This window comes from Parathielavia appendiculata (assembly GCF_033297405.1).
Source record: "Parathielavia appendiculata strain CBS 731.68 unplaced genomic scaffold N657scaffold_4, whole genome shotgun sequence".
Taxonomy (NCBI): Eukaryota; Fungi; Ascomycota; class Sordariomycetes; order Sordariales; family Chaetomiaceae; genus Parathielavia; species Parathielavia appendiculata.
In genome coordinates, this window is record NW_026944223.1 from 779982 (window position 1) to 807743 (window position 27762).

Genomic DNA, 27762 nt, shown 5'->3' on the forward strand with positions numbered 1-27762 from the left:
ATGCAGCTCACCAGAGCGCTTGAGCTCCTGGTCTTGGGGTTATCTGCTCTGTCTGTCGCTGACGCCACATTCATCAACATTAACCTCGTGGGCCGCGATGGAAAAGCAATTCAGCAGAGACAAACTGATGACGACGCGGACACCGATGCCACCACCTCCACCACCAGCACAGCCCCTCCACCGGTAACAACAACGACGCCCACAGGGGCAACCACGACCGCCCCGCCTACCCGAACTTCGACTTCCGCACCACCCCCCGTGACCACGTCCACAAGCAGCTCATCAACCCCCCAAGCCGAGACTTCGTCGACGTCCAACCCGCCGACCGAGACCAGTTCTTCGGGTGACCCATCGTCAACGACTGAGCCTCCCTCATCGGCTTCTTCACCTACTGAAAGCGAAGAGCCGGCTACTCCGACAACCACCACCATCGTCGTGGTGACCCAGTTACCCGATGGCTCCCAATCCACCTTTACCAGCACGAGCGTTACAACGCCCACGGCCACACCGGGTCTCGCAGGCAACGGCGGCCAGTCATCGGGCATGTCGGAGACGACGCGCAACACGGTCATCGGCGTGGTCGTCGGCGTCGGCGGAGCCATCATCCTCGGCGGTCTGGCGCTGGTCGCCTGGCGGATTTGGGGCCGCAAGAAGCATCAGGAGGAGAACGACGGCCTGATGGATTACGGCAGCGCGGTCGAAGGGAAGCCCGAGAATGGCAATTCCATGAATGGTCGCACCCCCTTTCAAAGTACTCTCGAGAGCTACCACGCGCCTACGCAGGTCAACACGGCGGCAAACTTTTAGGGCTTCCTGCATCTCACCTGATAGCCATGTCGATTTGCATTGGCGTGTTGAGCATTGCTCCGTTTTCTCGACTCTTTGGGAATGCTCTGGATGTTTTTTTCGGGCCACTCTTGCAGCCGTCGCGTCGTCTCATCGGCGTTGAGATAAGGCGTTGAGGCAAACGGCATTGCAGAGTCGTCAAGCCTCGGGACAGAGGAGAGGTCGCATGTGTCGAGGATCCAATCTTCCTTAGGCCTTTGATGACGGCAAGAGGAATGACAGACATTGGAGGATAGGGCAGCGTCGCGGTGCTTTCCCGTAGACATTGCGGGCGATGAGGATGGCTAGATGGAGCATCGCAGGATTGCGTAAGACGACGATTTCTTGCTTTCTTTCCCCTTTCCTATGTTTGTCAAAGTTTCTCACTGGATCTGATGTCGTTGTTCCCTGAATTGGCGTAAACAGCTACCGTTGAGTAGGTCCTTTAATATATCCATCGTTAGTGCAGCCGGCTCATCCCTACGTGACATACTGTCTACGGCATCACCACGCCATTCTGGCTCAGTCTCTGCGTCTTCCGTAGCATCCGTCAGGCAGAGGTCCCCCCGGACGTCATCCCAATTCTACGAAAGCGTTAAGTTCATCCCCGGTTCCCAGGACGGTTCCTGGCGCTCGGACAGCAACACCACCAAGTCACGTGCTGGGGATCCCCTTTTCCGACGCTGAATCGATCGCATCTGTCTCATGATAGTTTCAGCGTTAACTTGAGAGCGCGTGCGTTGGATCCTTGACTTATTGGCTGGAATCCTGCGCAGTTTGCAGATCAAGCCGGAGGATATCACCGCTCCATCTCTCGTCCCCTCCCACTTTACATCCTCGCGATGACCATGTAATCTCTTCCGGGTCTCGAGGCCCAAGACCAAATCGAGCTGTGGCACCTTCATCCCATTGCAAATATACTTGCGTCCTTTCGTGCCGGTTCACTCAAGTGGCTCTAGCGAGATCTGTGCCTATGTTGAAAGCAGTACCTACATCATGCATCTCACCTTGTTCTATCTCCTCGCGTCCTGGTCGACCTTCGCCGTCGCTTCAGCCAACTTCCTCGTCTCCGGACAGACCGAGTTCACCATGGGCGTGCTTCTTCCCCGTCAACAAGGCCGCGTGAACTTACAGATCTTCACCGGCGCCCTAGGCGGGGTGAGTGCGTCGGCCATCACCAACTCGGGTGACCCTGAGAGACCGTTCGAGGTTGACGGCGACACCTTTGTGTGTTCTCGCTCCCCCCTTCCGTCCTCTTGTCGCTGGACGAACCGAGCCATCAAGACTAGATGGTCACTGACTCGGAATTATTCGAGAATTTTGCAGGTGGATTTCGAGACAGCCGCCAACAGAGCCTGTGACAACCAGAAGAATGCGTGTGCCGACATGGCCAACAATGGGACAGGTTCATTTAGGGTGGGCGACTGTGACCAGCAAACTGGTGAGTTTCCGTTCCACCATGATAAACCATAGATTGGATCGAGGCTGAAACAAGATCGTGCGGCTCGGCAGAACGGTGTAAGAGTACCGCATCATCGGCGAGCGTCAGGACTTTCTCGCCGCCCGTCTTGGTGAGCTCGAACGACGAGTTTGACTTTTTCTGCGAGGCGTAAGGGGGCAGCGGTCCAGCGTGGTGAGGAGTCCAATTGAATGGTTACGTTCCCGGTGTTTCGGGCTGCTTCGGATCCTTTATCACCATAATAGCATTATCCTCACTCACCGCCCGTACTAAATGTGAAAGAGTCCGAATCGCTGATCCAAAGCAGCCCAAGTTAGAAGCCAACTTGAAGTCCATCATCAATCGAGTTGGCGACTTGGAAGCATAATCAAATCGTCTGATTGGTGGCGAGTCCGATATTTGACAATTCAGATGCCGTATCCGTACCGATGCCGCACCAACAAGAAAGAGTCGACCAACAAGCTTGAACGGAATTGAATATATCCCAACGCTGAAATATCCCAGACAACCAGACTTCCAGCGATCATCTTTGGTTGTTGTCGTTTGAGTTCTGGCCCTGCAGAGCAGCCATTCGACCCCACGGCCTTTCAGGGACTGCAGACAGGTGGACCCTGTCGGCTTCGGTCTCCGGGTCGTACGCCTGGAATGGAAGGACACACAGCATCATCCATGCAAGTCTGTCGTGGCTCCCGTACACGTTGTCCCAACACCGAAACTTCAAGATGCAGAAAATCCAAGGCGACGCGCCGCAGTTCTCCCTCCAGCACAAACTTGGACAGCTGCTACTGACTGTCGGTTTGCTTTTCGACGGCATTAACACTTAGCAGTGCAACTGTTGTGAAGTGACATGTGACGGGCCTGGCATCAGCAGTTTCGCCCCATCTCATCTTCTCCGCGCCAGGTACCGTGCCATCTGCAAATGAGACCGAAATTACCAGCCTAAGCATGTGGACCGACCAGGGGAGCGCTGCCAGAAAATTATTGCCAACCAGTCCGCGGCTCCTCCGCCTTTCTCAGTTCCCTTCAAGGCCATCCTCGCGTCTCTTTTGCGGATGGTGCAGGCTTCGAGTCTCGACAACCGCCATCACTCAAGCCTCTGGCAGCATCCGCATGCGCTTCCATGTGCCTCGAAGCTGCAAACCGTCAGTTTTACACCTTCTTGTCTCTTCTTTAATTCACTCAGACGTACAATAGAACCATTGTAATTTGTTGCTTCTGCCCCTTTTCTTCGATTCGACCAACGCACCGACTTTGCAGCAACTCTGCTGAAGCGCGTCGCGTCCGCATCCAGGAACGACAAAGCATCCTTGGCTACCACCCTCGACAACGTTGTTTCCTGGGTTGACGGAGTGGACTTCGCGACGCGTTGTAGAGCGCGAGGATACAGAGAATCAGTGCAGGCGACAACCGATTCGTCTGCCCTGATCTCGTTGTGGGTGAGCTTCGTCCCCACATGCTGCTGAGCCACCCTCAGGTTCTCAGAAGCCCAACCAATGGCCATGCTAACCTCCAGCTACCCTAGATCTCGTAAAGACGTCACCCTCAAAGCTGTCGCCGAAAACCCCTCCTCGTGCACCGGCACATAAGTCGCCCACGGCGTCGCCTGCGTTGTCGAGTGCCTCGACCGCTGACGGCGACGCGTCCCCGGAGCTTCCGCCTCTCCCTGCACCTAGACTGCCCGAACGGGTTTTGGGACTGTTGAGGACTCCCCCAGAGAGCCCTGCAGAGCCCGGGGCTGACGGTGCCGCACAGTACGGCGATAACCCCTGGGGCTCGCCCTACCCGTCTCATCTTCGTCATCAGAGTTCGAGCAGCCAGAGCTTAAGCAGTGACGACGACTTTGAAGACGCGCCGATTCATCGCCTAGAGCTTCAGACACCCTTTCTTCGACCCGCGCCTCCAATCCAGGATCATCAACCGGAAGTACGCCTGCCAGGGGTAAGCGCAGCGGCAGTGGTGCTCGCAAACCGAGCAAGGCGCCTTGCACACGGCATCACCGAAGGCTGGATTCGTCAGCATACTGCTGGTGGCACTGTAGAGCAGGAAAAGCGGCATTGGTTCAGCGACGGAGACAGTGAGAACTCTTCACTGAGCGACTCATTCTCCGCCGAGGAGGCTGCTTGGCTGGGCGGCGACCTCGTACGCACGCCCAAGGCAAGGCGAGAGCGAAATAGCGGCCGAAGCAGACAGTCTTCTTGGGACGGCTTAGGAAAGCAGTCGAGCAGTGAAACACTTCGACAGTCGTGCTTGAGCCGCACAAACGCCAGTGCGGCCGCCAGAATGGCATCTTCAGATGAAAGGGCGACACCCGACAATGCGACTGACTTCACGCCAGTCGCCAAGCCCGTCGAGAGGCGCCGTACACCACCAGTTGACCGCGATGACGGATCCAATCTTCCCCTCACCCCGTCAAGAGTTGTTGTCAAGCGGGCCCCGTCCGCGACGACGCCGCGTTTGAAGAAAAGGTTCACATGGAAGGGCAACAAGACTGTCATGGTGCTTCTTCCCAAGGATGAAGAGCGTGGCCAGCCTGGCAAAAGCCCTCTCCCCCTGACAGAGGCCGATGTCTCGGGCATGCTTCGGAGCTGGCAGCAATTGGGTTACAATGTCGACGGCTTTGACCTGTACGAGCCGGCCGCAGAGCTTAGTCCAGGGGAACATTCGCAAAGCAGGGGCGATTGGCCTGACCCCGACGATATCTCGAGGGAAAGGAAGCAGGGCACTTGGAGAGTTCTTCTCCCAGACCTAAACGGTACGACACCTCTGGTCTCGTTGTATCGGGACAAGTTACTAACACTGTTCGCAGCGTGGAAGAAGTACGTTGACGAGCTGAACGAGGCGAAACTCCGCGCGTTGGGAGTTTCGTTCGGAGATGAAGAGGTTTGTATTTCCCCGGCGACTACGACAAGCAGACAGGCGTCGATTGTGCCATACCCGCCCCTGCCATTCTCTCCGCCGGTTCCAACTTCTTCGGCATCGAGCAACCAGGCGTTACCGGGATTGCCCTATCCGAACCCGTTTGCGACATCTGCTACCCAGAGTCCTGGTATTTCGGCCGGCGCATCGCCTGCACCATTTGGCGTCAAGTTCAATCCTCGCGCATCTATTTCGCTCCCATCTCCGCATGCCTGGTCTCAGCAATTGCTTCTGCAGCAAGGCCACCGCGTTGGCTCGCCTTCGCTTGCTAACCTCAGTGCGATTATGACGCCAACATCGCCTTTCACGCCCGATGGGATGCCGGGGCCACTCGGACACCAACGTCACCAGTCACTGCAGTTTCCCACGTTGCCTCATCAGTTCCAGCCACCCCTCAGGGCCTCGCCTCGCCTGCAAGAGCTCCGTGAGGTTGAGGAAGAAGCCGCAGCCGATGCCATACCAAAGAGCCCTGGGCCCGACTTCGTACGTCACAACGCTAGCGACAGCCTCCAAAAGGAGATTGATGAGGCCGAGTACCACTTGGAAGAACAAATGCGATCGCAGCTCGACAACGATCAAGATTATAGCCCGCACAATGACCACGACAGACCCGAGACTGTGCCGTCAACCTCCGTCCTGGGTCATGCCGGCGAGGGATTTGCTCAGTTTACGCCGCAGTCCCACCGGTTCGCAGGTGACACGGATGGTCTTGTCCTCCATCATCCCCGGCCTCACAGCCGTGGTCACTCGCTCTCTCAGAGGTATTTCACGGAAGATGATGCCTCCAACCAGGGAGCTTTCCGACCAACGCTGCAGCAGATCAATGCGCAGCCGGCCGAAGATGAAGAGATTGAAACGAACCCTAGCAATCTGGGCACGCCTGTTCAGGACTTGGACTTCTCCAACCTGCTGCACCAACGTGGCTTTTCCAACGCCAGCAACCCTTGGGCCGGCAATGACTCCGGCAAGTTTGCCGCCGGTGGTCATCAAGCTCGCCCCAGCCATGGCAGTGTATCATCTCTTTCAAAATTGAACGTAGCGGCTCCCGAGTTCAAGTTCAACCCGACGAGCACCTTCAACCCGAAGAGCAATTTCAATCCGGGTGCGTTTACCTTCCCGAGCAATGCCTTCCAGCCCAAGGTCTTCAACATTGGGTCCAATCCGGTGGATTCGGGACGGTCCAATTTGCCAACGCCCAGCTCGTCCAAGATTAATGTCAATGCTCCCGTCTTCTCGCCCGGCCAGAGCGAGATCAGCTTCTCGGCGTCCGGTCCCAAGTTTCGCCCGGATGCTCCTGCCTTCACGCCTCAATCGATGCCTACGTCCGTCACGAGTCCTATCATGTCAGGCGCTGAGAGCGGTAGCAATCGGGCCAGCTCCATCTTCGGCAACATCGACATCAGCGGAGCCGAAATCATTAAACCCGTCAAGAGGTCAAAGGCGATCCCAATCATCCCGCCTAAAAGCCTTGAGGCACCCGCGTCCCAAGAGTCGCAGGACGGTGCAGATGGGCGCCCTGTTGTTGACGAATCGCGTGTCAAGATGGCGCGGGCAACCGCAGATGATGATGGCACCGCGCGTCTGTTCGCCGAACCCACGAAGGAGGACACACCTGTGCTTGACTCGCGGATGGAACAGCCTGGCCATGACGACACCATGCCAGTAGAGGAGAAGTCGTTTGATGAGTCAAACCTCGGAGCTGCTGACACAACCATGTCGTCAACCATGGTGTCAGAAACAACGGATACGAAGGCCACTGTCAGCCCGGCTGAGCCGTCGGCGGATCATCCCACGTTGAATTGGGCACCGTTCGAATTCAAGAGCACTCTTGATATGTCCTCCTTCAACGACGCCAGACCCTTCGGCAGCGACTCGTTCAAGTCTGCCCACCAGAAGTCGCTGTCCGCCACTGCCAAGGCCTTTGTTCCTGGGGCAACTGTATGGGCGAGCTCCCCTGAACTACCCGCTGATGTTGCTGTCGACCAGGCGGCTGATCGGCCGGCTGATGAGTCGGGAGCTGCCATGGACGTAATCGCGGTGGCCGAAGGCAACTCGGAGGTGGTTAATGTGGAACCACAGATTGCTCAACAAGAAGTTGTAGAATCTATCGAGAAGCCGGTGGTAGAGGAGTCGCCATCTCTCCCTGCCTCCGCGCCCACTCTCACCTCACCGCAGCTGCCAACTGTTGCAAAGGGACTTGCCGCTTCGCGGTATACACAGCCTTCGCAACCGCAGCCGGCGCCGCCTAAACGGACCGGTCTCGCGGCCTCCCGTTTTGCTTCTCCCCCTTCACCAACGGAAGAGGACGAGGTCCCGAAGCCGGAACAAGCCGTCTCGCCCCTTACTCCCGAAGATTTGTCTCCTGTTTCTGATGGTAAACAAGTCGAAGGAGATCTGCCTATCGAGCCAACGATGGCTGATATTGACGATGTCATGCGCTGTCTGGAGGAAAACCCAGATATGGGTGTTAACCGAACCTACAACGATCAGCCGCAATGGCATGAACCCAGCCCGACTCACCGCTCGCCCCTTGCTGCTGTTGCAGACTCGTCGCCCTCACGCCTGCGCGCCCCAAGCTACTCGCGCAGTGATGCTCCGAGTCCTAACCAAGCTGATTACCGTCGCGCCACTTCGATGGATCCGGAAGACCCCTTCATCGACCCTTCTCGCAGTGGTCAATCTTTTGAGGGCGGCATCCGCCGCCTCAATGCCAGTGAGAGCGTACCTACTAGCGACTGGGCCGGTGTCTTCAGCGAAGATGAGCAAACGAAACTCGAGTCGCGGGTTGCGTTCTTCGACGGACGTGTCAACCAACTTGTTGGCGGCTTGCTTGCGGCCCGTCTCAGCCCTCTTGAGAGGACGCTGGACAGCATTAACCACGTTCTGTTAGGGCTTTCGAGGCGGACACCATCCAGCCGGCGAGAAAGGCGCAGCATATCTGGAGACGTCCGCGAAAGCGACGCGGATGACGAGGATGATGAGGTGCCCCACGCCCTGCGCTCGATGAGTCCGCGCCGTGACCGCCGCATGGAACAGATTCGTGCCGCTGTCCTGGATGCCTTTGCCGCACAACGGCGGAACCAGCCAAAAGAGGCGACTCCACCTCCTGCTGCCGTTCAGGCTGACAACTCTCTCTTGCTGAAGGCGCTAGAGGATATGAAGGAGCAATTCGTCCAATCGCTCCAACCTGCAATCCGTAGCGAGGATTTCAAGAGCATCGTCGAGGATGTTGTGGAGCGGCGCATCCCCCCTGTGCAGCCAGCTGCGGACAATGGCGAGCTGCTGAACGAGCTTCGAACCCGGGTTGCCAAGCTCGAACAGCGACTCCGCGCTGAAGAGACGAAAGCGGAAGCCGAGTTATCGGCTAGACGTGCTGCCGAAAACCGGATGGCAGAAATTGACCGCGAACTTCAATCTGCTGCTACCAGAATCGAGGTGGAGATGATGAACAAGAGCGCTCTAAACCAGCGCATTGCCGACCTTGAGGATCGCGTGCAGCATGCGGAGCGTCAAGCCGAAGGAGAGATCAATGGTAGGAGGGCTGCCGAAGATCGGCTTTCTGAGGTCCAACGCCTGCTTCGGATATCATCCGAAGAGGAGACACGGCTTAGAGAGCTCGTTAACGAAAAGGACCAGAAGATCAAGGAGGTCGAAACCCTGCAGAGCAAGAGTGCCATGCGCCTCACCCTCCTCGAAGCCAGTCAAGTCAATGCCCATCAATCCCAGAGCGAGACGCAAAATCGCATCAACTCACTCGAGGCTGAGACTCGGGAGGCGCGCAAGGAGGCCCTGCACTGGCGGTCAGAGACAGATCGCATCGTCGCTATTGTTCATCAGCGCGATAAGGACCTCACTCAGGCACTTGATGAGAACAAGGCTCTGCATAAGCTTATCGACACCTTGGGCGTCCAGCTGCAAGAAAATGAACGTGTACGCGACACATGGCGTTCCAAGTTCATTTCTATGCAAGAAGAGATGGCGCGGGCTGCAAAGGAAATCACAGAGGAGAACGCTCGCCATATGAAGAAGGAGCTGACCCTGCTTGCTCGCCAAGAGGTCCTCGAGGCGAGATTGCAAGCCGAAGCAAGGACTCGTGAGCGCATCGAAACCGAGCTCGAGCGGCTGGAGATGGGCGAGCGCCAGGGTATGAGGGCCGTCGCCGAGTGTAAGAGACTCGAGGGCGTCCTCACTGAGATGCGCTCCGAGAACCACAAGCTACACCAGAGCGCGCTCCGCTACCAAGCCGAGTTCCAGGAAGCCAGGGAGTCGGGCGCGCGTGAGGTCCAGCGCACGCGGGACGCGATGCAGGCCGAGGTGGAGAACGCGAACCACCAGGTCAACGTTGTCCGGGAGGAGCTAGAGGACCAGATGTCGAGGCTCAGGGCCCAACTTGACCAAGTCAAATTGGACGCGGACACGGCCAAAGCCCGCCACGACATGCTTCTGGAGGAAGCGCAAATCTCGAAGCAGGCAGAGCTCGAGGAGGTCATGCGAAAGCATCAAAACGAGATCGAAGACCTGCAGGCGCGCTACGAGCGGCAGCTCAGCAACACGACTGAGGATGCACAGAGGGCCGAGCAGAATCTCCTGGAGCGCCTGAGCATCTCGGCCTCCAAGTCGGAGTATTTGCAGGACAAGGTGGCCCACCTCGAGGAGAAATTGGAAATTGCCAAAGAGGCTGCCAGAGCTGCGGCCCAGGCCGCGAAGTCCGTCGCCGGCTCTGAGGCCATGATCACACAGCCGAAACCTACTGCTACCCGCCAGCTCGACCTGCCTGAGAAGATCTCGCCACAAGCTTTGCGCGAGTCCATTATGGTGCTGCAAGAGCAGCTGCAAGAGCGGGAGCAGAGGATTGAAGAGTTGGAACTCAAGCTCTCCAAGACAGACCCGAACGCCAAAACCAAGATTTCCAAACGTGACGATGAGATTGTCTGGCTGCGCGAGCTTCTGGCCGTCAGACATTCGGATCTCCAAGACATTATCAGCGCTCTTGGACGGGAAGATTATGACAAGCACGCTGTCAAGGACGCAGCCATCCGTCTCAAGGCGAACTTGCAGATGGAGGAGCAGGAACGTGAGAGGGCCTTGAACGGCGGCTCGGCCATCAGCCTGCCCAATATTGCGGCAACCATCCGTGACGCGGCAACCCCTCGTGTCGCTCAAGCAGTCGGCCCGTTGGCGGCGGCATGGGGCAATTGGAGGAAGACGCGCGGCCTCGACAACGTCTTGTCGTCCCCTGCTCCGGCCAATGGACGGAATTCGAGACCTTCACGGACCAATAATTTTGCGAGCAACAGCCTCCTCGGCGGGCTTCTGACGCCCCCGACCACACGCCAGACTTCTACAACCCAGGCCAAGCAACCCACTGCATTTTCCAGCACCGGTCGTCGGTTCACGGCGCAGGATCTCGCCAACAGGCCCAAACCTCCGCTGTCTGCTTCGGCCTCGGTCTCGGATGCTCATAAGGGGCAAGCCCCAGCAGGACAGGAGACGCCTCCCCGGCGGCCGCTCGCGGCGCCTGTCACGCCTCCCATGATGCGCCCGAACGCATATGATGATGATGCCCAGGCAGAGGACTTCGATGATGCTGGGTTCTTTGAGGATTGATATGCGGAAACAAGAGGAGGAACACCTACTTATTGAATAACTAAACCTAGCTTCTCCTTTGTTCAGTTTCCTTGCGGTCAAAGTTGGAGCAGATGAGGGCGGATATGACGTGGGCATACTTGCATACGGCCGGCGGCAGTGGAAGCGGAAGCCGAGGCAGCTCTCGAGATGTCTCTGTCCGGAGCCCGTCCTTGTTCATGCTCTTCTCTTGTTCGACCGAAATTTCCCCTTCGCCTTTTTATTTCACCTTTTGTTTTTTTTTTTTTTTTCACCGCCAGTCTGCCTAAGATTGAAAACTTGTACCAGAAAGAATGATACCCCCCTCCTTTTCTCACTATCCTTGTCGTGTCGAGCCGAGTTTAGAGTTCAGGTCGGAATGGCTCCCGTACTTTGTCTTTTAATATGCCGTGCTGTTGATACTAGCACGACTTTCACTTCTCCTTCTCTCCGATTGAGACTCGTTTTATTGGGCTTCGTTGTGTTTCCTTGGTCCATGTGGCCCCCGGAGAGGTTTGCATGTTGCATTGTTTGAGGGCAGAACACGCCGGACAACATACGAGTCTAGTATATAGGGATGTGTAAGGACAAGGAAAATGGTGCAAATCTAGAGTTGTATCTCGTGAGCTCTGGCTTTTGTCCTTGGTCTTGTGGAGTGGGTGCCATTGCGTTGGGTGACTGTAATGACTGGCGGCCTAAGCGCGCACAACAGTGGATTTGGAATCAGGTCAGATTGGTCATCCTGGTTTCTGAGAATGTAATGTGCGCCAGTTTGGACATTCCGGATGCTCAATCGGCCAGATGGATGGGGGAGCACTCAGTGCGTAGATGATAAACAACCACGGTGGAGTATTTGCGACTTGTCATCTGTCATGGTGATCGTTTACATCAGAGGTCAGCATCGTACGAAGTTCGTGATGAGCCCTGGGACGACCCTACGCGATGTCTTTGTTCTTTGACCCTTCGGCCGACGATCAATATTTCTTTTTCGGGGAGGTGTAGTATTCGTCTCGGAACGGAACGAGTGAGAGTCGCCGGCTTCGGCCGCTGGAAAAAGGTGTTCAGCTTTTCGTGAGAATAAAGGCCCACAATTTGGTACATGTGTCATTGAGCAAGCAACCGAAAAAAACACGGCCGGAGGCGATATACTTGGTATTGCGCCCGTTTCGTCGTGCAACTCGGTCGTCGTCATCCTCTTGGATCTTCGTCCAGCTTGTTGAGGCGTCGTCGGACTGTCGGTTGGGGTCACGCGATGACGCGTTAGGCGACAATGCTACGGCGGCTGACGAGGCGATTCGGAGAGCTAACGGGGAGGCGGCCGGGCCGCTCGGAGATGCAGCCGGTTTTGGCTCCTCGCCGCGTCACTCCCGGTCCGGTCCTCAGCCGATCGCAGATCGGCCTGCGGAAATGCAGGTCCCCAGGATTTTTTAAGGTGAGTTTTGGCTGCAGCCTAAAGTGTCAAATCTGTGGAGAGCTGTCCGGTTTTGGCAGGTGCCAACATCAAGGTGGGCAGTGGCTTTTTTCTGCTTTGCCGGCTCGCCGGGAATGGCTTCAATCCCGCCCGTCTGGTAGCGACGCCATACCTTAACCGCACCTCCTCAGTTATCCTCACGTTTGTGCTGCTGCTTCCTTTCTTTCCTGTGCAGTTTTGACCGCTCGTCGAGGCGCCATCTTGCAAACCTCGAGTCGATATAGAGGTTAAGACGTGGAAGTTGTGATTTCGTAATGGGATCCCGCGGATACACACCCAACACAACAGATTGTTAAGCCGTGCCCCCTGCTTCTCGTTATGCCCACGGAAAGGATGCCATTTTCCCCAAGTTCTGTTGTTGGGCAGCCCCGGTCCTTCCATGGATGCGTGCCCCAGCTGAGGAGGACACGACACCCAATTCCCGAACACCTGCAGGGAATATTGGAGCGATGGACCATTTCTGGGGTCGATATTTCGGTTTCTCTCAGCTTGGTCGTCACCTTTCTAGGTTTGTGAAACCGCATCTGTTTCCCTCTTCCATCTCGATTTGAGGGAGATCAGAAGATCCGTTCTTTGTCTAGCACACTGTGTAGATTGCCACATCATACTGTGTCCCAAGTAAAGGCCGTGCTTGTTGTCCCACGACGCTGGCTGGACGGGCAATGGAACGCATTCAAAGTTGACGAGCAGTCGCTGAGTTTGGACAGGCTGAAGTTGAAACTTGAGAACCCAAAAACGTTAACTGCCTATGGAGTGCTATCTATCATATTCAAACTGCCTGTAAGCATTTCACTTTCCAGATCGCCCTAGTCTTTGCCAGTGTCCGGGAATCCTCCGTTCCGGCCGCGATGAAATCGAGGTAATCTTTACGGAGTACGGATAGTGTGACACTATTTCTGGCTCCGAGTCCCCTGATCGTCAGCGGCGAGATTGTTCCTCCTGGTCCACGGAACAGAGCAAGCGCGGTCCCCCGACATCCCATGAACGCGCCACCATCCAACATCTCGCAACGGATCTTAGCGTCAATAATTACCGTTGACGTTAATAACCTTGTTTGGCGCCACGCAGCTCCGGTTTCCAGGACCCACTTCAAGCACGAATTGTGCTGACATGGCCATCAGCAAAGTCCAACATCAACAGACAAGACCTAGCTACATATAATTAGTGCAGTTAGTTATCCCTCGAGTCTCCAGTCAATCAAAAGGATGCTTTCTCTCTGCAGCGGCGCACGCTGGTCACACAGGGCAAACCTGCCAGGACGCCCATGTGGTGTGACAACTGGAAGCCCAGCCGCTGGCGTGGTGGAACGGGCTCTGCCCACACAAGCAAACCTCAGGTCGGAATCCAGATTTGGTCAGAACCTCTGCAGGGTTCAGAATCACTGTGCACGGTGCAGTATCCGTACGATCCTGAAGAACAAGCAGACGTGGTTGGCTCATTGATCTGCCCCTCGTCAAAAATTGCCGGATGAAGCAAGTCATTCAACTGACTTTTGGGGCTTACTCTTGTCGCTACTATGTGAAAAGAACTGGATATTAAATCTGCTAAAGGAGATATGGCTAAAGGAGCTCCGTATGCAGTGTTCACGAGGCATTCAAACCCGTTTAAATGTCCCCAGAAATAAACTGCTTGGGTGAAGCATTAAAGAAAACCTGGATAATCTTTGGTAGTAAACCGACCAGGTGCGTCAACGTGCACAGTGCGCAGCAGATGAGCACTAGCGAAAGTGGAGCCTAGCTGTCGACCGGGGTAGCATTCAGACTCCCGCAGTCATTGCCAGTAGCCCTTGGCAAACCTCAGCTGAAGCTGTCCCATGCATCTCTCCTGTATGCAGAGAATCTAGGCGGGAATGAAGTTGCCCCAAACAGGTGTCATGTGGGAGATGATGCTGCTTCAAGATACATCGGCGCCCATTGCCTATTGTCCATTGTTGCATGTGCTCTGTGAATTAGAAATTTGAATCCAACAGTAAGGGGACGGGAGGCGCATGGATCCCGTCTGAGTGGATGTCTGGCCATACGTCTGGCGAATGCCACAGGACGGGAAGGGTGTCAGGCGTCAATGCACGGACACGGGACCCTCTCGAAGCCTTCCCGGGGCCGAACTACGGTCGAGTCGCTTATAGAGAATGCTACCGTGTCGATAGTATCCGTCCAAGCAAGTTCCCCCATGCAGGTGTCTCCGCGACCGTCACCTTGGGGCAAGAATCTGACCCGATGACCAGCACCTTGGGGAAAAGTGATGAGTTGCCAACAAAGCCAGGAGTGGAGCTGTTGAGCGTTTCTCAGCTGGGACGAAGGTCCCAACTAGCTGGTAACTTAATGAAAATGAGCTTGTTCCTAAGACGTGAAATACGATAGATTATCAAAGTCTTGTGGCTAACCAACTCTCCTGACTCCGCGGCGGATGCCGTGGAAGACAGTGGTGGGAGGAAGCGCCCGTCTCCAGGATGCCGGCATCGACACAGCGGGGGGCGCTTGAATTGAGTTTGGACCGGTGTGGACCTTGATCCCTGTTGCGCATCATGCTTTTTTCGATTGTGCTCCAAACAACATGAGAGGCAGCCGCTATGCCCAGATTGAATACCGGAACTCCCCTCTCGACATGCACGTCGGGGCCGCGTCCCACGCTCCATGCCACGTTTCGAGATTAACGATAAACGTTATGTCGAGGAAACTGGAAACCTGCCAGTCCACGAGCACGCGCATGTCTTTTTTGTTCAATCGATAGCCCGGCCGGCTGGGATTCTTTAGCCCGAACAAGCCTTGGGCAAACGCGTGCGGGACGCCGAGTCAAGTTTCTGCTTCTTCTCCAAGCCCTCGCCCTGCGGCACCGTCTCTCGGCCCGTGTCGATAACGTCAATGTTAATCGCCGAGGAAAACCATATGCCAGGTAGCAGACGGTAAACCAGCACAGTACTGTTTCTTCTGGAGACCAAGATAAGTTAACTTCAACATGCCGGACATCAAGCCCAACCTTTGTGCGCTTGCATCGTCCCTTGGCAGCGGAGGTCCATCACAGGAAACACCGGCTATGCCGAATCTGGACGTCTCTGCTCTGCTGGGCTTCCTGGACTCTCATTTTCGCCCTAGTGCCGTCCTAGATACACCCCATGCCCGGTTCTCTGTTCCCGTCCGCGTGAGAGGGCCCCCCGGTATCTGCGATATCCCCCTGTCCCGGTTCTGGGTACATTCTCCCAAGCCACTCTCACCAGGGGCTTCTCGCCTCGCATTGGTAGCTCGTGCAGACCGCGAAGTTGGGATATGAGTTTGATCGAGGAAAGAGCGCGGAAAAGAAGGTGCCGTCTTTGAGGATTCCGCTCTGAGTCTCAGCAGGTCAACTGGGACATATACAACAAGCACGGCAGCCGCGAGTACCACCAAGCTTTGCTCCTTCCCCCACTGCTTGAACTTGAAGTCTGGGTTCGGTGCTCTCACTCTGACCTGACGCTCCTGCTTTGAGACAGATTATGGTTCCCGTTTTTACGCTGCTGGAACCATATCGTGAGTCAACCTAAGTCACTTGCCTGCCGATTAAATCCAAGATCAGCCCCAAGTTTGGCGTTCGCTCGCGCCGTATTGCATTCCTGGGTTCCAGCTTCCGCTGTTCCCCTGCGCGCCCGCCGGTTGTCGAGCAGCCAGCACGCACCGAAGGCGGCTCCTGAGACCCCAATTTCCAGGTCGAAAGCAAAAAAGAAGGCGGGCGGCTGGCTCATCTCGCAGCCCTCCCACCTTGTCTTTCAGCCCTCCCGCGCTAAGTCGCGGGGCTCATTGGGGATTGATCAGTGAATCAAAAAGCAGCCAAAGCCTTCCTCGCCCGGTCCCGGCAAACCCACCCCCCCTTGTTGAGCACAAAGACATATACCTGTACAAGGGCACGAGGCACGAGGGCGCATCCCCAAACTTCTACATCCCAAGTACCGGCGCCCTGCCTTGTCTTGCCAGAAACAAAGGAGAGGACCACCAACAACAGCCACATCGGCTTCTTCCTTTGGCTCCCACACGCCCCCTTCGACACCCCTCCTACCGGAAAGCCTGTACCGACAGGGTCCCGGTCCCGAACAGCTTCAACATCCAATAATCGGGACCATCATCTTTCGGACCAGTGATCGACACTCCACACCTTGTTCGCGACCGAACCCAAACACCTGGACGTTGGGAGGCACAGATGAAAAAGCATTAAAGCTGCGCGCCCCTTTGACGTTGAATGGCGGCTCATCCGTCGTTGTGGCTTCAGCCTTCTTAAGCCTCGAATGCAACCACCTTCTACTGATGACACTCGACCTGGGCCTTTCTCCAGGCCGTGAACATCCAAGAAGCGGTTGAAGGCTCTCTGTCCATGCCCGACGAGTTCAACCCTCTCCAAGTTGGCGTTTCCACTTTCGAAACCACCGCCGCCACCATCGCAGCCGTGACCAGCAGGTCTCGTGAGGCACCTCGGTGACGACTCGTAACCGCCAACGCCAAGTACGCTCGCCGCCTCTACCCTCGGTCCTTCACCTCGTCGCCCAAGTGGGTGTCTCGTCAGCCAGAAAAAGGACTATGGGAGCTTCGACCGTGGCGTCCCAGAGACCGCTCCCATTCCCAGACACACAAAGTACGCGATACCCTAGCCATGCTTCTCCAGCCATGTCCACCATTCTCAGAGACAGTCATGTTGGGCCCCGGCCGGCTTCACCGTTGACAGGCGTTACCCCACGGCTGCCGTCTCTGACTGCATCCTCCTCCATTCCTCCTCCCCCCTCATCCTCAAGCACCGACAGAAATGCAGGCGCTCCAATCACCAGTGTTCTGACTGCCCCATCAGGAGCAGTGTCTGACGGTTTTCCTCCGTCCGGCGGCGCTCACAGCGGTTACCCGCACACGTCCCAGGCGGGCGGACATCCGCTCTACTTTGCGAGCCACATGACTGGCTCGTGGCCGACGCCTGGGTTATCACAACCTTCAGCCTACACGTACTCGAACTCCAACTCGGGAGCGCCCGCGCCGGGCCCGCTTGCTCAGCCATCGTACCATCGAGCGGCGCAGTCGTACGGGTCCGGCTCGTCTCCTTTCCACCAGCACTTCCCCGGTCGTGCTTCGTCATCGGCCCCCAGCGGAGAAACGATAGCAGCGCCGCAGTCGTACCTGGATCAGCAAGGATTCCAGAGTCCGGTAGGAGTTGGCGGAGCCGGGGCAGGCGGAGGTGGGAACCTGGGGTCGCCGCTCAACGGTCCGGGAAACCAGGAATCGGGGCTTACCCAGCCCATGCTTCGCAACTCAACCGCGAATACGCCGCGCCAGGCAGGACCAGGGCAGAACACACCGGCAGGAGGGTCCGCCGCGGCCCAGGAGGGAAGCTCTTACCGTCCGCCGCCCACACCGACCAACTACTACTCCCACAGTTCGGCGCCGCCACAACCCCCATTCACTACTGCGTATGCCCCGACCGTGACCCAGCCATCACCAACTAACCCCCCGCCGGCAACGTCGTCCCCCTCGATTCCGCGGGGACCCTCCTCAATTCCGGCAGTGGCCCCGCCGTTACAGTACCCGGGCGGCCGTGCGTATCCACCGACATCGATCGCATCCTATGCCTCGTATAGCGCGATTCCCGGGCCGGTGTTGAGCAACATGCACCATCCGGGTGGCGCCTTGGCCATGGTGGGCAGCATGTCGGGACTCTCTAGCTACAGTCATCATCCGGGCTTGCCGCCCCATCATCCGCACCACGTTTATGTTCATCCTGGCGGCCCATCGCCCCAGTCCGAGCGCCCGTTCAAATGCAATACGTGCCCGCAAGCCTTCAACAGGAACCACGACCTGAAGCGGCATCAACGGATACATCTGGCTGTCAAGCCCTTCGGCTGTGGTGACTGCGACAAAAGATTTTCAAGGAAAGACGCGCTCAAGGTACGCTAAGAATGGCTTTGTGTATTTTTTTTTTCTATGTGCTGATTTGGCTCTCTCTAGCGTCATAGACTCGTCAAGGGATGCGGGGGGGCATCACCTCCTGACGGTATGGCAGGTGGCAACGAAAGGTCCTCGAAAGATCGTGTTCCTCCTAGAGATGGCGACGCGGAAGGCAGTCCCAGAATGAAGACGGAGGGGCCGTAGATAGGGACGCTTGTCGGCCGGAACCCACTTCGATCACGCAGAAGCCCAAATAAGACCACGGCGGGGCCAACACCGGCACCGAGCCACGCATATCCCTTGGCCTGAAGCATTTGGCCATCTTTATCATTTTCATTTCACGGCGTCTGGGAGACGGGAACACGGAGACTTGGTCGCGGCGTCGACTCTTTCTTCTGGCGGGGTACGCAGCTTGCGAGCCACAGAGAAAGACATCTGATAAGCATATTTGAGTGTCTACGGAGGCACATCACGATCAGGATGAAGGGAGATTGATGCGGGCCATACAAAGGCGGACGGCATCTAGGGCTTGGTTTAACTTTCTTTGTAACCGGTCTGTTTGGTCTTTCTGGTTGTCCAGTTTCGCTTGATACCACTTGACCCTTGTTAGTTTTGGTTTGGATTTGGGGTAGGGTTCTCTGGGTTTTACATCTCCTTGCTCTCTCCTGGGCTCGACCACATATTGTTCTACGTCTTGGGGGACTAGATATAGTGATGGGGTCTCAAAGTGTACTTGGACCTGGTGTTTCAAGGGCAGCATGCTTATTAGTGCTGCTGAAGAGAAGGGAGAAGCCAGCATAGCACCATATATATTGGGTCTTCGTTAAGGAATGGTGTTTGTATCAAGCGGTTTTATTCTCCCGAATATTGAGCCGCGGCGGCATGTTCACTGGAAGGGGATATGATGCCCCTTTCCCTGCACCCGACCCAAGTCCGCACTTGACAATGCCACCAACCACATATTTGTTCGCTGCTAGTCTACTCCATACTGGAAGATTCGGCAGGGCCTTCATCCCATCGCCGCTTGCTTTGATGGGGACGGATCCGTCAATCCACTGGCCGAATGGGTAAAGGATGGCCTACCTTATCCGGTGCAAGGTGTGTGCTTCGGCAGCTTGCATTGCACATGTGCGGGTTTTGTCTCTCGGGGCTCTGCATTCTGCATATATGCCTCTCTGCGGTCGTCGTCACGGACACGTCGGTCGAATTGACCGCTTGGACCGACGAGACAGGGTCCCATTGAGCTGGAAGAGAAGTCGAGAAGTACGTGCTCGTGGTGGGGGCGATTAGCTAACAAGCTACAGGGCCGAAACTCTGTCCTCGGCGAACCCGATGGGTTGAGGCAAGTGTACCTGTTTGCCAAGTCGAAGGATATGTACATGGCTCTCTCGATGCAAGCCAGTATCATCTCTATCCACAGCGAACTAAGGTAAACTGGCTCCGGGCTGAGAGTCAATACAAGATTGGTTTAATGCACAGCTTGCAAGAGCAGGCAGGCAAGCAGGCACCGTTCCATTAGGAGAGTCCGTTGACATTGGGATGCCAAACCTGCTCCGTAACACTCTCCACCATGACTAACGTCCAGTTACCTTAAAATGCCTCAGCCGGGGCTGCAACGACAGCAATAACACTGTTACACAGGCCGTGAGGATGAGAAGCGAGCCACATGGAGGGTGGGCGGAAGGGCCCTACCATCGGCCGCGCCGTCGTCACATTCCCCTGCCCTTTTTGACCGACTTTGCTTGTCTGTCGCTACCACGGGAAAGACGGGGAGAAGAGGAACAGACACTGCACGTTTCTCCATGGCACGGCAGACCGAACAAGATATGGGCTTGATGGGAAGCGATAAGGAAACAGTCACGCATTCAACAGCTTACTAAATTTGGGGTTATTTGAACTTACCCTTCTGTCTTCTTCAAAGTTCACTGGGTTGGGTGCTCGCCCGCTCATCTGCAACCAACTCAGCCTCCAGGAGGGCGGCAACTACTCCATCTGGCTGCAGAAAGCTGCGCAGAGATCTCGAACGCCTCCGATGATTTTCGGTCATGACTGGACTGACAAGGGGCAGAGGAAGCGCCCCGAACAGCGTTTTTGCTCCGTGGTGAAGGAAAGCGGCGTGGGAGGCGTGCTTGTGGGCATGGCCCCATGGCGTCGTCCCAAGGCCAGCGACTTGCAGTTCAGCCCGTCCGGATCAAGTAAGGGGCGGGCTGCTGTCCCCTCCAGCAAGCCCGTCGTGGCATTTCGCAGGGGGGAACGTGATAAGTGGGCTTGGATCCCGACGATGGGCGTATGCTTGCATACGTGCGTGCCTGCCACCTTTGAGCATATACACTAGTAGGTACGGATTATGCAGGAAGGTATGCAGGAAGGAGCACCGTGCGGGGAATTGAACCATCTTCATCGCGCAGCAGAAGAAGTGGAAGGAGCACTCTGGACGGCCCTTCCTGAGAAAGGAACACGCATCATCAATAAACCAGTTCCCGGAAGTATAAACCTCCTCCTCTCTCTCTCTCGGGCGTCCCAGTTTCATCTCTCTTAAACAAGTCCTGGCTCACAACACTAAAAAGAAGTGAAGAATACTCCCTAAGGACGTGCAATTTCGATCCTCTTTCGAAAGCCGGTTTGGCTGGAACCTGTTTGCCTCATTATGGACCACGGTCAACGAGCAGTGATGGACTTGTCCGTTTGCTCTCCATCTTTCTCAGAGTGAGACCAGGGGATAGGCGTGGGAGTTGCCCTTGCTGGCATACACCTGCGGCAAGTGATCGGCCGGTAGGTCACTCCTCTAATACCATTGGTCTAACCAACTCACGGACCCGGGACGCCTGCCAAGGGTGACCATCGAGCTGCAGCGCCTGATGTCTTGTCCGGGCTGCCTTTCTCTGAATTGAAACAAGGGATCGAATCTCCCTGAAGCTCAAAATGCTGGTTGTGCCCCAGGCCAGGATACTGTCTGTAAGGTAGTGGGCTTTCCCAGGTCCCTTTTCACGCCTCGTCAGGACACATGGTTCTTCTTCCCCCCACAAACTGGAGTCTGGTCAGGCATACACAGTACTTGTGTGTACAATACAAGTATTGTACAAGCGCCATCGATGACGATAGAGGCTTGGAATGACTCCTTTGGCCGTGTGCTACGGACACGGACAGATAAATGCGGGTAACCAGTCGAGACAAAAGCGTCCATGGCAGCGTGAGCTGCCCAATGAATCGGATTCGACGTCAAAATAGGCTCAGCCAGGTCCGGGGCAGCGGAGGCGGATTGTGGGTGCGGTTTTGACGCCCATGCAGTTACATGCGGGTCTCGCCGTCGCAAATCAACAACCCCCTGCACGACGACGCGGTGTTGCAACAGAGCTCTCGAGGCTTGATTCGGGGGACGCAGATCTGCAGGTTGCCTGAGTGTCCTTTGGCAAGATTCGAAAAGGGGGAGGAGGCAGCGGACCTCCATAATGAGACCGATCTTCAATCTTGGCTCACACAGCAAAGATGACGCCAGAGGCTGCAGACTCGCAGAAACACTCGCGGCTGTTCTGCAGGAAATGAGGGACGCCGGAATGCCAGCAGTTGGCCATGCACTTCCAACGCCGGATGATGCTTCAATGAGGACCTCTTCAACGCTCTTCACAGCACGGATGGCTTTGCACAATGGATCTCTAAGCTAACGTTATCCCACACGGTAGGTAAGGTAGCTTCCTGGTAGTGGGTCATGCCAGCGTTAATGAGCGCAGGCCATCAAGGTACAGGTACACCGTACTGGATGTACATGATCCGTACTTTGATTCCATGGTTCCTGCCTTCCACCATCAAGCTTCGACAACAATGCTCGATAAGTTGCAGAAAGCAACTAAGACTCGCCCAGTGCTTCGCTTCACTCGCTACTGAGCTTGGTGGTAACAATATTTCTTTGTCTTGAAGCGAGTCGAGGCGGCAATGGGATTGTTTTTCAGGATGTTCGAGCTCAATTCTGGCTCACCCCGGGATGCGGGACGCAGGGCTGACCCCCCATCCCGCGCCGCAGTTGAGCAAGTTTTTGTCACAATCCCGTTAAACAGAACGGCATGGGTGAGCGACCGGGCGCTCGCATTGCCGAAACGTACTTTGATCGTGGCGTCCCCAGTACTATGATGTTCCGGTCTAGAATCGTTTCATCTCACAACAACACTTCTTGGCGCCGTGCTCCCCTGGAACAGACGAAACTGCAGCATCGCACAGATGACACAACCGAGATCTAGATAAATCCAAACACCGCCGCTGAATGGGACCTGAAAGACGCATCTGAGCCTCAAGCCTCTTTTGCCGAGCAAACGCAATCGTGTCACCAGAGTGAATTGGGAAACACCGACAGGTGTTCTGTGCAACGCGCATTACGACAACTGATGCGATTCCCGCTCACAAGTCTCCCAGTATTACCCCAACGCCCACTTCAAAAGGAGTATCTCGCAGCCCGCGCACCAAGATGGATTCTTACCCACTATACCCAAGGCACGACGGCCATGGCACAGACGCAGGCTCCGGCATGGACATGGACATGGGCGACGGCAGCAGCGCGTCGCACTCGTCGACCATGATGGCCGTCTTCCAGACGTCCATGGCCACGTCGCTGTACTCGGCCGCTTGGACGCCCAACAGCACGGGCACGTACGCGGCGACGTGCATCTTCCTCGTCGTGCTCGCCGCCCTCTTCCGCGGCCTGCTGGCTTTCAAGTCGTGGCAGGAGCACCGCTGGCTGGACAGGGAGCTCGACCGCCGCTATGTCGTCGTCGACGGCAAGGCGCCGCTGGCGCAAAACCTCAGCCGCGACTCGCTGGCCAAGAACGCGACCATGGTGCTGAGCGAGAACGGGGTCGAGGAGAACGTGCTGGTCGTGAGGAGGAAGACAACAGCACATGCGAGGCCGTGGAGGTTGAGTGTTGACCCGGTTCGGGCGATCATTGATACTGTTATTGCGGGGGTTGGTTATCTTCTGTGAGTTTTTTTTTACTTCTTTGCTCCCCATACTCGGAAAAAGGCGACAGCTGCTGACTGCCCCTTGCAGTATGCTGGCGGTCATGTCCATGAATGTTGGTTACTTCCTGTCTGTCCTCGGCGGCACATTCCTTGGGAGCCTACTGGTTGGGAGGTTCACTGCACTGACAGAACATTGAATGGGATCACACGCCAAAAAACCATGGACCGAAGATGCTATGACGGGTGGGAAGTTACAGAGACCGGCTCAAGCTCTGTTGTATTGCCTTCCAGGTTTGGATTATGGAGCGGGCAGGCGCTATGTTTGACACCGATGTTTTGATGCAGGCATACTTTGCTTCTCATTGCTTACGTCGTGGCCATTTCTCTCGGAATTCGGTGCAGATGCTGCTGTTAGTGTTGAAGCAGTGGCAAAGTACCAGTACTTCTTAAGTGGTGGAAGACGCAGCAAACCGGAAACTTGCTCAAACCAGCGCATGCCAAGCCCGTCGCCAAGCCGGCTCGGCGGCCGCGCTTCCACATCCGGACCCGGACTCCATCTTCGCCGCGTCACCGGAACCGGCGCCGGAGGCCTCGGGCTTGGACTGCCAAGCCAGCAGACCATGTACGATAGTCCTCCACAAATGTACGCACATAATTTTAAGTACCTTTCAGGTGCTCTTCAGCCAGTCGGTCATCTCCAGCGTCAAGTGACCTTGTTGTTCTGAAGCTGCTCTGGTCCTCGAAAGTCTTGCGGATCAAGAGAGGCAGACGTCTGGATAATGGAAGCGTTTGAATGGATGATAGTGCCAATATTTGTCTTTGCGTCTCCTTCTGTCAATGTCTTTGTCACTGTCTCGGCCCTACTACTCTGTTATTGGAAGACGACCTTCTCGGCTTCGGGGGCCATGAAAGTAGGTAATGATCTCAGACGTTCTGAGTAAGCATCTGCAGTGAACATCAGACGAGTTCCCATCGTTGCTTACAGTAGATGAATGCTCAAATGTACAAGTTTGATTGTCGAGCGGTATCACGCTGCTAGAAGGGGGTTCCAAGACTGGTGTTTGCGAAGTGCTTGACGATGCCTGCTTCCGATGCTCCACATACGAGAAGCATTCAGTTGAGGCTATTGTTGTCAAGTTCCGCCTTCGAGAACAAAAAGCCCTTCACTGCAGAGTTATGAGACGTATGGAGTTAGAAGCTTGAGTGAGATGCGAAGGAATTGTGTTTGTAGGTCCAAGTTTGAGAAGGAGAAGAGCCCATGTTTACCTTTGGGCATGCTTGAACGTACCGCTCCAGTCAATCTGCTAGTGCGGCCCAAAATAATGTATGTAAAATTCTTCCTCCCGACTGCTCCTCGTAAAAGAAGGGCCTGTCGATGATACATCGGCTGGAGCAGCACCATGGGGCCTTCTGCCCCGAGTTACTCGAAACAGAACCCTTCCAGTCCCTCGACCATAACCTGCCGAGTAACAACAAGCAACGAACCCAGCACTTTTCCATACTCAACCACTGATGGCTGGTCTTCCCAGCTGCATATGCGTGTCTCCAAAGTCCCTAACCCTCCACTCAGCTGGCAAACCCGCAGAATCGCAGTGAGCATCCACGTAAGTCCGTGACACAACCTACTGAGCAGCTCCTGCATACTCGGGCCCACAGCATGCTGTTCTCGGCGACAGAGTGGTCAGCTATGCGCGGTTGTCTCGGGACGCCAGAAACACACATACGCACTGGGCTATGCATAAACCTAGCACGAGAAGACCTAGAAGATCCCCAATCGCCGTGGTCTTCCTTTCCCGTAAGAACTTCAGACGGTACATAAGGTATTCCTGAATGGCTGCCACGTTCAAGCCGTCAACACCCATGACTGCATACCTCAGATGTCACACAAGCCAGACTTAAAACTGAGAGAGAGCCGTCGTCATGCCCGAGCTCCTCCTGACGGTACACCGCAAAGGCATCCTCTTTCCATCACCCCTTACCGCAGTCTTCAAGGAGCTCAGCTCCCTATATCCCGACAACCCGGAATCGAAGCGGCCGCCCCATTATAAAGCAACGTAGTTATACCCAACCAACGGCACGGGCCGGTAGGCTAAAAGCACGCTACCCTGTTGTTGGGTCCTCAGCTTCCATCCAGCGTTATATGTACAGTAACCGTACGGCTCGGCAACCGGAAAGAAAATTCGCAGCCCAAGCTTGAGACTTGAAAGGGATCGAGGAGGTTGGGGACTTGAGATCCACGATCCATTGTGCCCCCCGGGAGCCAGTACGCACAACCTGATCCCCTAATGCAGTCTCCCTGCATCTCCAAAGGCAGTGGTGCACTGGCATTTTGCCCTTTACGTATGGACCCTGGTATTATCTCCGAATGGCGACGCGCTGTTGAGATTCATGTGAGGTGGCGGAATCCCCTTCCCCTTCCACGTGGGAGTCCTTTTCAGGAGTCGAGTGAGAGAGAGCAGTAAAGGAACCAAGATAGCTATTGCAACCACCCCAAACTCGCTTTCCCCGGAACGGGCGATCGTGGAAATGCCAGAGAAATTTGAATTGAAGGGACAAGTCAAGAGATTCACAAGAGGATATCGGATTCCCAAATCGGAAGTTCAACGCCTAATCAGGAAAGACCTCCATCGGTGTAAGTGACGAGCACAGAGCACATGGCATAGCGCAATTGATGAAGTCTGCCCTGCCGATCGTGGCGCGCGGAAACACATGGCAATGGCATGGCACCGCATGGTTGGGATTGATTCGATCCACCCACGCCGTCCGTCCGATGCCGTCAATGGACGAGCTGGCGCTCAAGCCATGGCTGCCCCAAGCGCCGACTGATTATTTCGCCCAGATCCGGCGCGTCACTTCACTGGCCAACCGACCTGTCGCAGGTTAGGACTAAAAGCCCCAGACGGAGAAATACGAATCCATATCAGCCTCCAGAGGACGGTTATCATACAAACTAACTTGGTTACAGGTTATTCTAGCAGTGAGCGAGGCGCTGGCGTCCCACCCCGAAGCAGCTCCAAAGTGGAATCGACAACAAACGGAACACTTCGATGGCCAGGACGGGGAATCGCTCAAAGGAACAAGATTATTCATTCATGGACCGGCTTCTCGCATAATCACCTCGTTAGGCCTGTCGTATGAATCAATCGTCGCTCGTAGGCGTCATCTTGCGACAACAAACTCGAGAGCTCCAACGCAACGTCCATCCGCCGAGCAGAATAGCCCGGACACGTACATACACCACCTGAACTCAGTGTGGGTAAAGCCGACGCCATCATGGCGGAGCATCCGTCCTGGCCTGAGTGCTGACCATTGAGCGCTGACAGCCGGGTAACTGTGGTCTCCAACCTAACCTTCAGGGACCAGTCGTTCCAGTTCATCCCCCCTCCCCAAACAGGAGAACGCAAACCCTCGCCGACCGACCAAATTTGCTGCGAGAACCGCATGCGACTATCGACCTTCCCAGAAAATGGTGAAATGTGGGTGCCGCTTAGATGTAAGCGAAAAGCCGGTGAATGACGGTCGAAGATAATGTAGAGATAGAATGAGCAGCAGACATCCTCAAGAAAACGCCGGACCAGACGGGACCTCGGTAAGATGCCGAACCCGTCCCGAAACGTCGACTGAAAAATGTCGATTCACAAATGCATTAGAGTATTGGGGTATTTTGGCGCAACGAGCTGAAGTCACGATACGAAGTCGGCGGGAGTGACGCTTTAAGATTGGTGACCAGCATGCTGCTGGAGGCCGGACGGCGGCATGTACTGGCTTCCCCGTTGCGGTTGCACGTAACCGTAGGCGAGCGCTTGCTGGGGGTCCATTCCCACGCTTGGCATGTAGCCAGGAGGCATGTGACCCTGAGGCATCCCGGGCCGAGTCTGCTGGGGAGGAAGGTGGGCGCTGGCGGGCTCTTCGGGCGAGTCGACGGCATTGGCGTCGTCCACGCCGTTGTCGCCGGCGGGAGGTTCGGGAGCGTTCAGGCATGCCTAAATCCGACGTCAGTTTAGCGTCGGACAATGCAACGCACAAGAAGTCCGGGGTGGTGGGGATGTGGGCATTGCCGCACCTGAATCAAATTCTTGCCCTCGGCCTTTGTGACGAGAGGTTGCAGCTTCGGCGTGGTAAAGGTGTAGACCAGACCAGTTTCCGATACGACGAGAAGCAGGACTTGAGTGCCTGTCAAAACAGAGAGTTCGTAGGCCTGGCAAAGAAAGTCTAGGTCAGCAACGAGATTCTCTGATCAAGATGCTGCAAGCACTGATGCGAAACTTATTGGTGATGATGCGGCCAGAGATTTCTTGCAGCTATGTAAGCGATCGGACGAGGCTCGCCACTAACCTTCTTCATAATGCCGGCCTTGCGCTTGGAGAAGGTGATGTGGCGGCGCGATTTGTCGCTGATGAACTTGATCTCGATCTTGCGCCGCTCGCGGCCACCCTTCTCGTCGTCGTCGTCATCGTCGTCGGCCGCACTAGGGCGGGCGCGCTTGATTCCGCGGGACTCTCCAACACCAGCGTTGCCGTTACCGACCGAATGCGGCTCGTCGAGCTCGGTGGGCGAGGTTTGATCGTGCTGATCCGTGATGTCGGCCATTTTTCCGTTCGGGTATCACGAAAGACCAAAAAGGTAAAAATGGTGGAGATGCTGTTTTG

General features: G+C 55.8%; 11 protein-coding genes across 11 annotated transcripts; 7 read left to right on the forward strand and 4 right to left on the reverse strand.

Moving 5' to 3' along the window:
* N657DRAFT_632890 (uncharacterized protein) lies at positions 1–807 on the forward strand (the record flags this gene model as incomplete). Its single annotated transcript, XM_062791177.1, has 1 exon — positions 1–807. One exon carries the CDS (start codon positions 1–3, stop codon positions 805–807), a length of 807 nt encoding a protein of 268 aa, XP_062648732.1.
* A 751-nt stretch (positions 808–1558) lies between these two features.
* N657DRAFT_643739 (uncharacterized protein) lies at positions 1559–2646 on the forward strand. Its single transcript, XM_062792614.1, has 3 exons — positions 1559–2052; positions 2142–2266; positions 2338–2646. The coding sequence occupies exons 1-2, from the start codon at positions 1822–1824 to the stop codon at positions 2184–2186; spliced, it is 276 nt and encodes a 91-aa protein (XP_062648733.1). The 5' UTR covers positions 1559–1821; the 3' UTR covers positions 2187–2266; positions 2338–2646.
* A 1678-nt stretch (positions 2647–4324) lies between these two features.
* Positions 4325–11094, forward strand: N657DRAFT_342561 (uncharacterized protein). The gene is made up of 2 exons (XM_062786905.1): positions 4325–5036; positions 5091–11094. The coding sequence occupies exons 1-2, from the start codon at positions 4565–4567 to the stop codon at positions 10805–10807; spliced, it is 6189 nt and encodes a 2062-aa protein (XP_062648734.1). The 5' UTR covers positions 4325–4564; the 3' UTR covers positions 10808–11094.
* A 5309-nt stretch (positions 11095–16403) lies between these two features.
* On the forward strand, positions 16404–18506 carry N657DRAFT_342893 (uncharacterized protein). The gene is made up of 2 exons (XM_062786906.1): positions 16404–18166; positions 18227–18506. The coding sequence occupies exons 1-2, from the start codon at positions 16817–16819 to the stop codon at positions 18368–18370; spliced, it is 1494 nt and encodes a 497-aa protein (XP_062648735.1). The 5' UTR covers positions 16404–16816; the 3' UTR covers positions 18371–18506.
* A 734-nt stretch (positions 18507–19240) lies between these two features.
* On the forward strand, positions 19241–20838 carry N657DRAFT_632895 (uncharacterized protein; the record flags this gene model as incomplete). Its single annotated transcript, XM_062791178.1, has 6 exons — positions 19241–19264; positions 19399–19429; positions 19808–19839; positions 20088–20361; positions 20520–20523; positions 20742–20838. The coding sequence occupies 6 exons, from the start codon at positions 19241–19243 to the stop codon at positions 20836–20838; spliced, it is 462 nt and encodes a 153-aa protein (XP_062648736.1).
* Positions 20836–21743, reverse strand: N657DRAFT_342952 (uncharacterized protein). Its single transcript, XM_062786908.1, has 2 exons — positions 21215–21743; positions 20836–21147 (listed from the first exon to the last, which is right to left on the reverse strand). Exons 1-2 carry the CDS (start codon positions 21612–21614, stop codon positions 20975–20977), a joined length of 573 nt encoding a protein of 190 aa, XP_062648737.1. The 5' UTR covers positions 21615–21743; the 3' UTR covers positions 20836–20974.
* A 489-nt stretch (positions 21744–22232) lies between these two features.
* N657DRAFT_689346 (uncharacterized protein) lies at positions 22233–23764 on the forward strand. The gene is made up of 2 exons (XM_062796989.1): positions 22233–23131; positions 23202–23764. The coding sequence occupies exons 1-2, from the start codon at positions 22623–22625 to the stop codon at positions 23308–23310; spliced, it is 618 nt and encodes a 205-aa protein (XP_062648738.1). The 5' UTR covers positions 22233–22622; the 3' UTR covers positions 23311–23764.
* On the reverse strand, positions 23326–23798 carry N657DRAFT_342949 (uncharacterized protein). The gene has a single exon (XM_062786907.1). The coding sequence runs from the start codon at positions 23733–23735 to the stop codon at positions 23430–23432; it is 306 nt and encodes a 101-aa protein (XP_062648739.1). The 5' UTR covers positions 23736–23798; the 3' UTR covers positions 23326–23429.
* Positions 23799–23820: 22 nt separating this feature from the next.
* Positions 23821–24098, forward strand: N657DRAFT_342960 (uncharacterized protein). The gene has a single exon (XM_062786909.1). It carries the CDS (start codon positions 23893–23895, stop codon positions 24052–24054), a length of 162 nt encoding a protein of 53 aa, XP_062648740.1. The 5' UTR covers positions 23821–23892; the 3' UTR covers positions 24055–24098.
* Positions 24099–24429: 331 nt separating this feature from the next.
* Positions 24430–25112, reverse strand: N657DRAFT_343018 (uncharacterized protein). Its single transcript, XM_062786910.1, has 2 exons — positions 24838–25112; positions 24430–24773 (listed from the first exon to the last, which is right to left on the reverse strand). Exons 1-2 carry the CDS (start codon positions 24973–24975, stop codon positions 24534–24536), a joined length of 378 nt encoding a protein of 125 aa, XP_062648741.1. The 5' UTR covers positions 24976–25112; the 3' UTR covers positions 24430–24533.
* Positions 25113–26826: 1714 nt separating this feature from the next.
* N657DRAFT_570233 (SRF-TF-domain-containing protein) lies at positions 26827–27703 on the reverse strand (the record flags this gene model as incomplete). The annotated part of the gene is made up of 3 exons (XM_062788713.1): positions 26827–27096; positions 27177–27311; positions 27449–27703. 3 exons carry the CDS (start codon positions 27701–27703, stop codon positions 26827–26829), a joined length of 660 nt encoding a protein of 219 aa, XP_062648742.1.
* Positions 27704–27762: the final 59 nt, after the last annotated feature.

Excerpts from the sequence above, each read along its gene's own strand:
- N657DRAFT_643739 (XM_062792614.1), top strand. The coding sequence starts at position 1,822 with ATGCATCTCACCTTGTTCTATCTCCTCGCGTCCTGGTCGACCTTCGCC. Across the intron at positions 2,053-2,141 it reads AGGTTGACGGCGACACCTTT|AATTTTGCAGGTGGATTTCG; the intron begins GTGTGTTCTCGC and ends GAATTATTCGAG.
- N657DRAFT_342561 (XM_062786905.1), top strand. The coding sequence starts at position 4,565 with ATGGCATCTTCAGATGAAAGGGCGACACCCGACAATGCGACTGACTTC. Across the intron at positions 5,037-5,090 it reads TCTTCTCCCAGACCTAAACG|CGTGGAAGAAGTACGTTGAC; the intron begins GTACGACACCTC and ends CACTGTTCGCAG.
- N657DRAFT_342893 (XM_062786906.1), top strand. The coding sequence starts at position 16,817 with ATGGGAGCTTCGACCGTGGCGTCCCAGAGACCGCTCCCATTCCCAGAC. Across the intron at positions 18,167-18,226 it reads CAAGGAAAGACGCGCTCAAG|CGTCATAGACTCGTCAAGGG; the intron begins GTACGCTAAGAA and ends GGCTCTCTCTAG.
- N657DRAFT_342952 (XM_062786908.1), bottom strand. The coding sequence starts at position 21,614 with ATGGAGGTCCGCTGCCTCCTCCCCCTTTTCGAATCTTGCCAAAGGACA. Across the intron at positions 21,148-21,214 it reads ATTGTACACACAAGTACTGT|GGACCTGGGAAAGCCCACTA; the intron begins GTATGCCTGACC and ends AGGCGTGAAAAG.
- N657DRAFT_689346 (XM_062796989.1), top strand. The coding sequence starts at position 22,623 with ATGGATTCTTACCCACTATACCCAAGGCACGACGGCCATGGCACAGAC. Across the intron at positions 23,132-23,201 it reads GCGGGGGTTGGTTATCTTCT|TATGCTGGCGGTCATGTCCA; the intron begins GTGAGTTTTTTT and ends TGCCCCTTGCAG.
- N657DRAFT_342949 (XM_062786907.1), bottom strand. The coding sequence starts at position 23,735 with ATGGTCTGCTGGCTTGGCAGTCCAAGCCCGAGGCCTCCGGCGCCGGTT.
- N657DRAFT_342960 (XM_062786909.1), top strand. The coding sequence starts at position 23,893 with ATGGAAGCGTTTGAATGGATGATAGTGCCAATATTTGTCTTTGCGTCT.
- N657DRAFT_343018 (XM_062786910.1), bottom strand. The coding sequence starts at position 24,975 with ATGGGTGTTGACGGCTTGAACGTGGCAGCCATTCAGGAATACCTTATG. Across the intron at positions 24,774-24,837 it reads GTTTATGCATAGCCCAGTGC|CATGCTGTGGGCCCGAGTAT; the intron begins GTATGTGTGTTT and ends CGCCGAGAACAG.